An 11,260-nucleotide genomic window follows, 5' to 3' on the forward strand; every position below is an offset into this window, starting at 1 on the left:
TATTTCTTAATAAAAGAGTATCCTTAAAATGAAATAGAATTTTGTAAAGAAAATGTTATGAATGCAACAACAACGAAATATATAACTGTATTCCAGTACACTATATTACACTCTACAACACCACACTACTCCACACCTTACCCTAAGATCAGAACATTACTCATTGATGGAATTATACAAGCTCTGAGCTCTTGACCGAAAGAGTAACAGGTGTCGATCACGAGTCCAGTATGTGATCTTAGACTATGGGCGAAGAAGAAATGGCCTAGCTACACGTGTAAGTGCTGTACCCTGCAGACTAGATAACGGTATAATCGGGCCATAGTACCTTGAAGGCATCAACATAATCATCTGAGATTTGGTGCCAAGTGTCGATCAAAGAGGGCGGTCGTGTTGGCGCCAAGTGCCTCCCATGTTTGGCATCGCGGGCCATCGCCTCGTTTGTCGTCAATATTTCTGTGATTGACAATTATGACTGGTCGCATCACGTCAGTGTCAACTTCGCCACGACACCACTATTGACAGTACTTGAATACCGGTAGTGTACGTTAATGGCGCAAGTACCTAGCCCTTACAAGGAGTTTATCTCTCTCTCTCTCTCTCTCTCTCTCTCTCTCTCTCTCTCTCTCTCTCTCTCTCTCTCTCTCTCTCTCTCTCTCTCTCACACACACACACACACACACACACACACACACACACACACACACACACACACACACACACACACACACACACGTGCACACACACACACACACGCATACACACACACACACACACACACACACACACACACACACACACACACACACACACACACACATACACACACACACACACACACACACACACACACACACACACACACACACACACACACACACACACACACACACACACACACACACACACACACACACACACACACACTCAAGATACCTATTACTCCATCACAAATTCCTATTGATTAAGAAATAATAAACAGGTTAGCCTACGAGATAAGTGTTATTATATAAAGAAAGGGTGAATGCACTTGAAAGGCTAAAGCCTTGGCCAAAGAGGGATGCCACTTAGATGAGTAAAGTCGCTTGACGGAAGGCATAGTAAAAGGAAAAGAAAAAATCACCCTTGCATGGACAAGGTTATTCGAGATTGGTAAATCTATAAACCCGATCAATTAAGACGAGAGTATCGCCACCGCAATGTAATGCACCACATTTGGTCGCTCATGGTGGGTTTGACAGAAAATCCTCTACAATGTCACGTCATATTTGAGAGTCCTTCTTCCTCAAACCCTTCATTTCACGGTCTCTGAATTTAAAGAAATAATTATAATGAAATAGATAGATAAATAAATGAATAAATGAGTATATAAGAAATGCATATTTTGAGCTAACCTGAAGCCTTAACCTAATCTAATCGCCCTAACCAATGGGATTGACAAAATCTTCCAAAGCTTAGAATCCGCTTATTATACGAAATGTTGGTCACTGCTTATGCATGGCTTATTTCCCGCCAGAAGCATGAGCTAGCATGTTTCCACGAATACAGAAACAGCCAAATCCTTCTTTGTGTCGTATCTATTTAAGTCACTTATAATTGTATGTAATTTTTTTAGGAAAGTCATGATTTCCTGATGCATGATGATGTGCTGCTAATTTTTCATTTTTATTCTTATTCATTTCTCATTTTATTAAAGGTTAAATGAAACCTTATTTGTGTCGTATCTATTCAAGTCACTTATATTTGTATGTAATTTCTTAGGAAAGTCATGATTTCCTGTTGTATGATGATGTGCTGCTAATTTTTCATTTTCATTCTTATTTATTTATCATTTTATTAAAGGTTAAATGAAATCAGGAAGAGACGGTCATGCTCTGGTTTTGATTTATCGTAAGTTTATTCTTGAATAACAGGAAAAGTGCCACCCGATAGGGAAGAAGGTTAGATTACAAAGCTCTCTAGTTTATATATATCAGATTAAATCAAATGAATAGACAAATGAAATGATCCACGTTTAGAATATCAGATGGTAACATGAATGTAGATCATCGTATGCTATGCTAGACAATTTAGTTTAATCTAGGAACGTATAGTTACATTTGCTAGGAAAACTAGGAATAGGTTGTAATTGACTAGGATTGGATGAACATGGAGAGGATTTTATCAGCTATAGCAAGTGATATTACCCTTGGGAACAATATCGCTTCGAAGAAATGGTTGCACAGGTGATAAAGGAGAGTTTAAAGGCGGACAGCAACAAGAACAGAGTTTCTCAACCTGGTTCCCCGGAACCCTAAGGTTCCGCAAACGGTCCCTAAGGGTTCCGCAAGAACAAGTGAGATAAGCTAATGCACTTTTGATTTTTTATCTAATTTCATATACGTAATATAATTAAACACGTGCGACATATTCTTGGTTACTGTAATAATGTGATATAGACATCATCCTATCTAACCTATTATTGCGATGAAAATAAAATGAGAAAGATATGGTTTATGTTTTTTTTTTTTTTTTTTTTTGCGCAGGGGTTCCTTGAGACATGTGATTTATTTCAAAGGTTACGCAAAGGTAAAAAGGTTGAGAAACGCTAAACGAGACGGAAAGTCAGTAGAAGATAAAAGCTGACTATATTTTGTATATCTGTTTTCATTTATCTATGTGTTTATCTATATATTTTTTCGTTTGTTTGTTTCGTTGATTTATTTGATGAAATATCCACTTGTTTATTCAATGGTTTATCAATTTCTTTATGTATTTATTCATTCATTCGCTTGTTTATTATTTGTTTGATTTTTTATCTATTCAATTATTTATCTATCTATTCATTCATTTACTTATTTAATGATTTATTTATGTACTAATTTTTTTTATCTATGAATATTATATATATATATATATATATATAAATATATATATATATATATATATATGTATATATATATATATATATATATATATATATATATATATATATATATATATATATATATATATTCTCTCTTTTTCAATTTTTGTGTGAAGAATTATATCACGGAGATAAAGATGATTCATAAAGCATTGATTGACCAAACACGCCAAATAAGGTCAAGGTGTGGTTCGTGTTAGGTCAGAAAGAGCAACAAGGCTGCAGTTGACCTCTGTTGAACCAGAATTATGCTGAACAAAACCGCCTGATGTTAATCAGAACAAAATAATTAAGTGTGTCAGATATGACACTGTGATCAAAGGCTGTGTCGGCAAGCACTGTGTTGGTTGACACTCAGCTGACGGTGTCATTTGACGATACATTAGCTGACACTATGTGATTTGACAGTGTAACCTATCTGTGACAGTTCACACTCATTATATGTTGCTGATGGATCTACTCCTCTTTCCTCTCTCTCTCTTCCTCCTTCTCATCCTCCTCCTCCTTCCTCCTCCTCCTCCTCCTCCTCCTCCTCCTCCTCCTCCTCCTCCTCCTCCTCCTCCTCCTCCTCTTTCAACTTCCTTCTTTTTCCCCTCCATTCCTCCTCCTGTTCCCCTGACACTTCACCTCCTCGTCTCTCGGCACTCCTCCTCCTCTTCACCGTTTATCTTCCTCTCCTCATCCACCTCCTCTCTCTTACTCCTCTTCCCCATCATCTATTTCCTCTCTCTCTCCACCTCTCCCTCCCCCTTCCCCTCCAACTCTATCGTTTCCACCTTTACTTCTGTTCCCTTGCTTAATTCTCTCCTGTACCTTCTCTGCAATCTTATGACGATATTGACCCTAAGGATAGAAGCGCTGGCTGCAGTCCATGAAATACTAAGTACTCTTCCTCCCCTCTCCCTCCTTCCCCCCCCCCCCAAGCTCTCGTGTCCGTCTCGCACATATATACGGGGCTTCACGTGCGTCATTAGCACACCTGAACATTGCCCCCTCATGTCCTCTTCCTCCCCTCCATTGACCTCCTCTCCTCCTCCTCCTCCTCCTCCTCCTCCTTCTCCTCCTCCTCCTTCTTCTCCTCCTCCTCCTCCTCCTCCTCCTTCTCTTCCTCCTTCTTCTCCTCCTCCTCCTCCTTCTCTTCCTCCTTCTCCTCCTCCTCCTCCTCCTCCTCCTCCTCCTCCTCCTCCTCCTCCTCCTCCTCTTTATTGTTATTCTCATCCTTTTCATCCTCATTTTCCTACTCTTCCTCCTTTTCCTCCTCTTCCCTCTCTTCCTACTTCTTTTCTTTCTCCTTTTCCTCCTCCTTCTCCTCTTCCTATTCCTATTCCCTTTTCTTCCTTCTCCTCCTCCTCTTACTATTCCCCTTTCCTCCTCCTCCTCCTCTTCTTATTCCCCTTTTTTCCTCTTCCTCTTCTTCCTCCTCTTCCTCACCCCATCTCATTCTTCTCCTCCTCCTCTTCCCCTTTCTCGTACTCCACTTTCTCCTTCATAAGCATCTCTTTTTTTCCACTTCGGTTTGATATCAGCATTCTGAATCTTATGTAACTCTTAACTTTATATCATACTTTCCAAGAACAGCACGTTGTTACTGGAATATGTAAGAACTGAAGCATTTGAAAGAATTGGTGCTGCCGCTTAGCGAGCGACGCAAACCGGATAGCGTGCGTGTTGGAACACTCAAAAACACTTATATCTAATTACGCTTCCGAGGAACACAATGTTCTATCCTCAGGCCGATGATGAAGGGATTATAATGTCTTTCGGCTTAGTAGTATGTGTGTGTATGTATATATATATATATCACACACATATATATATATATATATATGCATATATATATGTGTGTATATATATATATATATATGTATATATATATATGTATAATATATATATATATAATATTTGCTTTGGTTAAATAATTCTTAACCAGAATGAAATCTCTCGAGGTCGTATTGACAAGGTTTCCTTTGAACGTGTAATGTAACTGCGTGTCACGCCACATATAAATTATCACACATGCTGAAGATAACAAAGGACCTGATGGTCATTGGATGGCCTTATCGGACAAGTGAGCATTAGGTAACTTGGTTCTTTGGGTTAAACACGTGATTGACTATTTGGATAGTTAATGTGTTTAGATTACCTAAATAAAGCCGTCTGACGGCATCTATAGTATATAAAACGATGCAGTAACTAAATGGGATTAGAGTAGAGAGAGAGAGAGAGAGAGAAAGAGAGCGGGAGAGAGAGAGAAGAAAAAGATAAATGTGGAATGGAAGAGAGTGAATAGAAAATAAAAGAAACATCGGGAGAGAAAAAAGTTGGGGTGGTAAACAGAGAAGAATGAAAAGAGAAACATAGAAAGGGAGAGAATCAGAAAGAAAGAAAGAAGCATTGTTAGAAAGAGAGAGGGAGAAAGAGGGAGGGAGGGAGAAGGAGAAGAGGGAGGGAGGGAGGGAGGAAGAGGGGAGAAAAAGAAAGGGTCAGTGGGGAGGAGGAGTGGAGGCGGTGGAGAAGGTGGAATCGTGTGGGAAGTGAAGGAGGGGATGGAAGGGAGTGGGAGATGTGAGAGGGAGTGCGCGTGGGAGGGAGTGCGCAAGGAGAGCGGATGTGGAGGCCAAAAGTGGAGGAAAGGTGTGGAGGAGGAAAAAAGGAGACTATGAGGCCAGAAGGATGAATCAACGGATCGGGGAAACTTTAAACACCTTTGGTGCGATTACGCAATTAGTTTACGTTTTTTTCATTCTGGGTAACGTGAGGTGGATTTGTTCAGTTAAGAGGCTAAGTTGTGGTGAGATGAGGCCTACATCCATCGAGACACTCCTTTGTCTCGACTTCACCCCTTTTAGAAGAATAGAATTGTTCGATTTTAACCTGAATAGAAATATATCGAAATGGCGTCGCCGTGTCGAGTACGTTGACGCAAAGCGAAAAGGAGATCGTGGAGGAGAAGGAGAAGGTGGAAAAAGACGAATGCAAGGAGGAGGAGGAGGAAGAGGTGTAGGACAAACACAACGACGAGGAGAAAAAAAATGAATAGGGGAAAGAGGAGAAGGAAGAAGAGGAAGTAAGAGTTAGGAGGGTGGTATTGATCACGTCAAGATGGAAAGGAAGAGAAAACGAGGAAGAAGAGGCGGACCAGGGTGAGGGTGAGGAGGAGAAGAAGGAAACGGAAAGAAGAAAGAAGACGAGGAGAAGAAGGATGATGATGATGATGAGGAGGAGGAGGATGTAGAGGAAGTAGGAGGTAGGTGGGAATAATAGTTGTGTAAGGAGGAAAAGAATCTAGGATAATGAGGATGAAATCACAAATTGATGTCTTAAAGTTAGTTCCTCCTGGTTAGGTCAGGTTAGGCTAGGCTAGGCTAGTCTTAATTAGGTTAGATTAGGTAACGTAAGGTTAGATTAGATGAAGTTATGTTAGTTTAAGTTAGCTAAAGTTAGATATGATTTGGTTTAGTAAGGTTATGGTAAGTAAAGTTAGTTATGATTAAGCTAAGATCAGGTAAGGTTAGATGATATTAGATTTCGTTAGGCTAGGTTAGATGAGCTTAGGTTAGGATGGATTAAGTAAGATTAGGTTAGGTGTGAAGTTAGATTAAGGTTAGATCAGGTTAGGTAAGATTGGGTTTGGTTGGGGTAGCTAATGTTAGGTAACATTAGATTAGGTATGATTAACTAAGATTAAATAAGGTTAGTTTAGGATTAGATTAGGTTATGTAACGTTAGCTTTGAGTAGATAAAGTTACGTTAAGGTTAGAGTGGGTTAGATTAGGTTAGGTTAGGGTTAAGTTAGGTTAGATAAGATTATGTTAGGGTTAGATTAGGTCAGGTTAGGTTAGGGTTAAGTTAGGTTAGATAAGATTATGTTAGGGTTAGATCAGGTTAGGTTAGGTTAGGTTAGGGTTAAGTTAGGTTAGATAAGATTATGTTAGGGTTAGATTAGGTCAGGTTAGGTTAGGTTAGGTTAGGGTTAAGTTAGGTTAGATAAGATTATGTTAGGGTTAGATTAGGTTAGGTTAGGTTAGGGTTAAGTTAGGTTAGATAAGTTTATGTTAGGATTAGATTAGGTCAGGTTAGGTTAGGTTAGGTTAGGGTTAAGTTAGGTTAGATAAGATTATGTTAGGGTTAGATTAGGTCAGGTTAGGTTAGGGTGACGTTTCAGGCGACGAACCGAGTGAACGTTCAGCGCGGCGTCCCTGAAGGATGAGTCATCTGACCTGATCGAGGTCATCTTGCCCTTCGGCAGAAGTGGCCGGCGTGGGGGCGCCTCAGCTCAGAAACTTCCTGTCAGCATCATAGCTGATGCTGCCGCAGGTATGCTGTCCATATCTTTCTCAAGCTTCTGTCGGGGACAAGAATGCCCCCACCAATTTGTAAAAGGTGTATTTCTCATACGAAGAGTCAAGGAAAACGTATGCATTGACGTAGCTACCCACCTTATTAGGGGGACTGGGGTTTTTGCATATGTATGTGTATCTATCTCGTAGGGACCAAACACGCGTACCTCCAAGTAGTGGTCAAGGCGAAGACGGACGTCGGAGGGTATCATCCCCCCCGTCCTCAAAAACCCATAAATACTCTCACTTCCATAAGGAAGTTCAGCCCTGATGGGCTGTCACTCGGTCCCTGGACAGAAACATCTTTGTATATCAACCTCAAATTTACTCTCTACTTTTTCATATATAAAGCGATGGTATTCCCTCCTCCTCTTCCTCTTTTTCCTCCTTTTTCTCTTCTTCCTTTTCTTTCTCCTCATCTTTCTGATCTTCCTTCTCCTCCTCTTCCTTATCTTCCTTCTCCTTCTACCCCTTTTTCTCATCCTCTTCCTCCTCCTCTTCCTATTCCTCCTCTTTCTCTTCCTCTTCCTCCTTCTCCGTCTCTCCTCCTCTACCTCCTCTTCCTCCTCCCTTTTCTCTTCCTCCTCATCATCATCCTTTTCCTATTCCTCCTCTTCCTCCTCCTCCTTCTCTCCTCCTCCTTCTCTCCTCCTCTTTGTGCTCCTCCTCCTCCCTTTCCTCTTCCCCTTCCTCCTCTTACTCCTTTTCCTATTCCTCCTCTTCCTCCTCCTCCTTCTCCTTCCTCCTCATGCTCCTCCTCCTTCCTCCTCATGCTCCTCCTCCTTCCTCCTCCTCCTCCTCCTCCCACTCCTCCTCCCACTCCTCTCTCTCTCTCTCTCTCTCTTTTCTCCCTCTCTCTCCTCTCTCTCTCTCTCTCTCTCTCTCTCTCTCTCTCTCTCTCTCTCTCTCTCTCTCTCTCTCTCTCTCTCTCTCTCTCTCTCTCTCTCTCTCTCTCTCTCTCTCTCTCTCTCTCTCTTTCTCTCTCTTTCTCTCTCTCTCTCTCTCTCTCTCTCTCTCTCTCTCTCTCTCTCTCTCTCTCTCTCTCTCTCTCTCTCTCTCTCTGCCTCTGTGTTTAGAGCCAGACTTAAAGTAAAATGTGATTATTGAGATACGGTACAACCCCATCACTACCGAGGACGGGCGCCACAAAGATGAATGAGATAGTCTGCCGGCAACCAAATTAGTGGTTAAAGTACCACCCAGTGCGGAAGGTCTCCATGAGATACGGCAGGTGCCTCTCGTGGTCCCTACCCCGCGTCCTCATGTCTTCAAACTCGCTATGAAAGATATAATCATTCTAGTAGGCTTCATTATCAATGAAGGAAGAAGAGAAGGAGGAAAAATAGGAGGACGAGGAGAAAGAGGAGGAGGAGGAGGAGGAGGAATAGGAGGGGAGGAGAAGAAGGAGAAATAGAGAAGTAGGAGAATTAGAGAAGTAGGAGAAGGACGGTTGGAGAAGATGGATTTCCCAATTTGGCTGGTATTGTTACTGTCTGTCTACCTGTCTGCATGTCTGTGTCTTTCTGTATTGCTTTCGCTACCTCTGTACACCTCTAAGGTAGGCTACTACAACTCTCTCTCTATCTATCTATTTATCTATCTGTGTATGTGTGTACATCTATCTCTGTCTCATTCTCCCTCTCTCTCTCTCTCTCTCTCTCTCTCTCTCTCTCTCTCTCTCTCTCTCTCTCTCTCTCTCTCTCTCTCTCTCTCTCTCTCTCTCTCTCTCTCTCTCTCTCTCTCTATATATATATATATATATATATATATATATATATATATATATATATATATGTGTGTGTGTGTGTGTGTGTGTGTGTGTGTGTGTGTGTGTATACATATATATATAAATATATATATATATATATATATATATATATATATATTAGAATGTATAGGCAGCAAGTTCTCTTTTAAACAAGTTTGGTTAAAGAACAGCGCTAATTCAGTATCAACTAGCTTTTTCATAATTTTTTCTATCTTCCGAATAGACCTCTTATAATCTAAAGGGAGGTCAAATACGAGGATACCGAGATACAGATTTCTACATGTGCCACTTGGAAAACAAGGTTCTTCAAAATCCCGACTAACGGCCTTACAGAAGCACAAAAGGAAAATTCTCAGCTTGGGTCTCAACTGCCACCTACAGCCTACCTTCAACAGAGAAGAAAAAGTTGCAGAATCAGAACTCCTCCTGCACTCCCTTCTCCAGCTTCAGACAGAAGATAAGATTACAGAAGACGTAGCTACCAAAATAGTTCCCTTCTCTCTCCCGAACTCCAGCAAGCATCCAGAGAATTGCGAAACAACCCCGAACTCATAATTCGACGAGTCAAGTTTTCCATTTACGTCCTTCTCAACGAGGATGAGTATTTCTCCAAAATCGACCACATCCTTTCTGACACCTCCAAATTCAAGAAAATCTCCAGTGACCCTACTAGCAAGCTTAACGTGAAGGTAAACGACCTCATCCCCACCAACATTGCAGCCTCAGTCCAACTACACACCCCTCCCATTGTAGGTGAGTTTTCTCCAGGTTATATGTATGGCAATGTCAAAACACACAAACCCAACTGCCCACATCGTCCCATCATCTCACAGATACCTACACCAACACATCGCCTCTCCAAACAACTTGATAACATCATCACTCCGTATATGCCTAAGAAGTATTCCTCGAAATCCATCAACGAGTTCCTTGATATTATACAAAGCAAACAACCCCAAGGAGTCATGACTTCTCTCGACGTTCAGATCTTATTCACATATGTTCCAGTTCTCCAGACAGTGGACATCATCCTTAATAACGTTTTCCGCCACCCAGAACTCCCATCCCCTAAAATTACTAAAAGAAATATTCTGAAGAAGCTTCTCCTCGCTCGTGCGACTGAAGCGCCCTTTAGAGACCCATCTGGACAGCTATACTACCAAGTTGAAGGCGTAGCCATGGGTTCTCCTTTAGGCTGTACCTTCGCAGATTTCTACCTGTGCCACTTGGAAAACAAGATTCTTCAAAATTCCGACTTATGGCCTTTCACATATTGTAGATACGTCGATGACATATTCGTAGAGGTGAGAAGTGAGTCTCACCTTATAGAATTACAGCAAGCCATGGAATCTTCATCTGTCCTGAAATTTACCTATGAACTCAGCTTACACCACAAGATCCCTTTCCTAGATGTCCTAATTTCTTCTGAGGACGACCAATACCAGACCACCGTGTACAGGAAGAAAACTGACATAGGTAGATGCCTGAATGCCGCTAGCGAGTGCCCTCAACGCTACAAGTTGAGCGTCATACGCGCTTACCTCCGCCGTGCTTTCCGGAACTGCTCCTCATGGACCTTATTCCACCAGGAACTATCTCGCATCAAGCAGATACTCTCCAACAACGGATATTCTAACACAATCATAGACAACAAGACGAGAATATTCATGACCCGCATTTTAGCACAACAAAAACAAAACCACCCACCCTCCAAACACTTAGTCTGTTACAAAAACCAAATGACACCTGCTTAGCTTACAAAATGGATGAACGCGTCATCAAAGAAATAATCACACGAAACACCACTTGCACCAACCCACAAGACAAATTAGCCATTATTACTTACTACAAAAAACCCCAAGGTCTCCAACCTTCTTATAAAGAACAACTTCTCTAAAAACCACAATGCCCTCAAGCAAACCAATGTAATATACAAATTTTCCTGTCCCGAAGAAGATTGTAAACTTCTTAATAATGTATCTTACATTGGTGTTACGACGACTTCGCTTAGCGGGAGACTTACAATGCTGGATTTTAGTAGTGATCACCCGATTTGCAACAAGAAGAGTGTGGTGAAAACATTGTGGAACAGGGCGGAGAGGGTCTGCTCCACAGAGGCGTCGCTGAAAGAGGAAAGAAGCAGGTTGAGGAGGGTAGTGAAAAGGTGGACGGCGCCGCAGAGAAGAAAAATAGACCAGGGCGAGACACGAACAGCCACAACCAGGATAACGGTCCCTTACGTGAGGG

The 11,260-nt window shown here is 41.6% G+C and overlaps 1 protein-coding gene across 1 annotated transcript; it reads left to right on the plus strand.

Annotated features, from left to right (window-relative positions):
* Positions 1-471: 471 nt before the first annotated feature.
* On the plus strand, positions 472-10,767 carry LOC143025906 (uncharacterized). Its single transcript, XM_076185886.1, has 4 exons — positions 472-488; positions 7,095-7,222; positions 9,315-9,487; positions 9,529-10,767. Exons 1-4 carry the CDS (start codon positions 472-474, stop codon positions 10,765-10,767), a joined length of 1,557 nt encoding a protein of 518 aa, XP_076042001.1.
* The last annotated feature ends 493 nt before the right edge of the window (positions 10,768-11,260 follow it).

Source organism: Oratosquilla oratoria, chromosome 6 (genome assembly GCF_046742065.1).
Source record: "Oratosquilla oratoria isolate Oo_2021 chromosome 6, ASM4674206v1, whole genome shotgun sequence".
Taxonomy (NCBI): Eukaryota; Metazoa; Arthropoda; class Malacostraca; order Stomatopoda; family Squillidae; genus Oratosquilla; species Oratosquilla oratoria.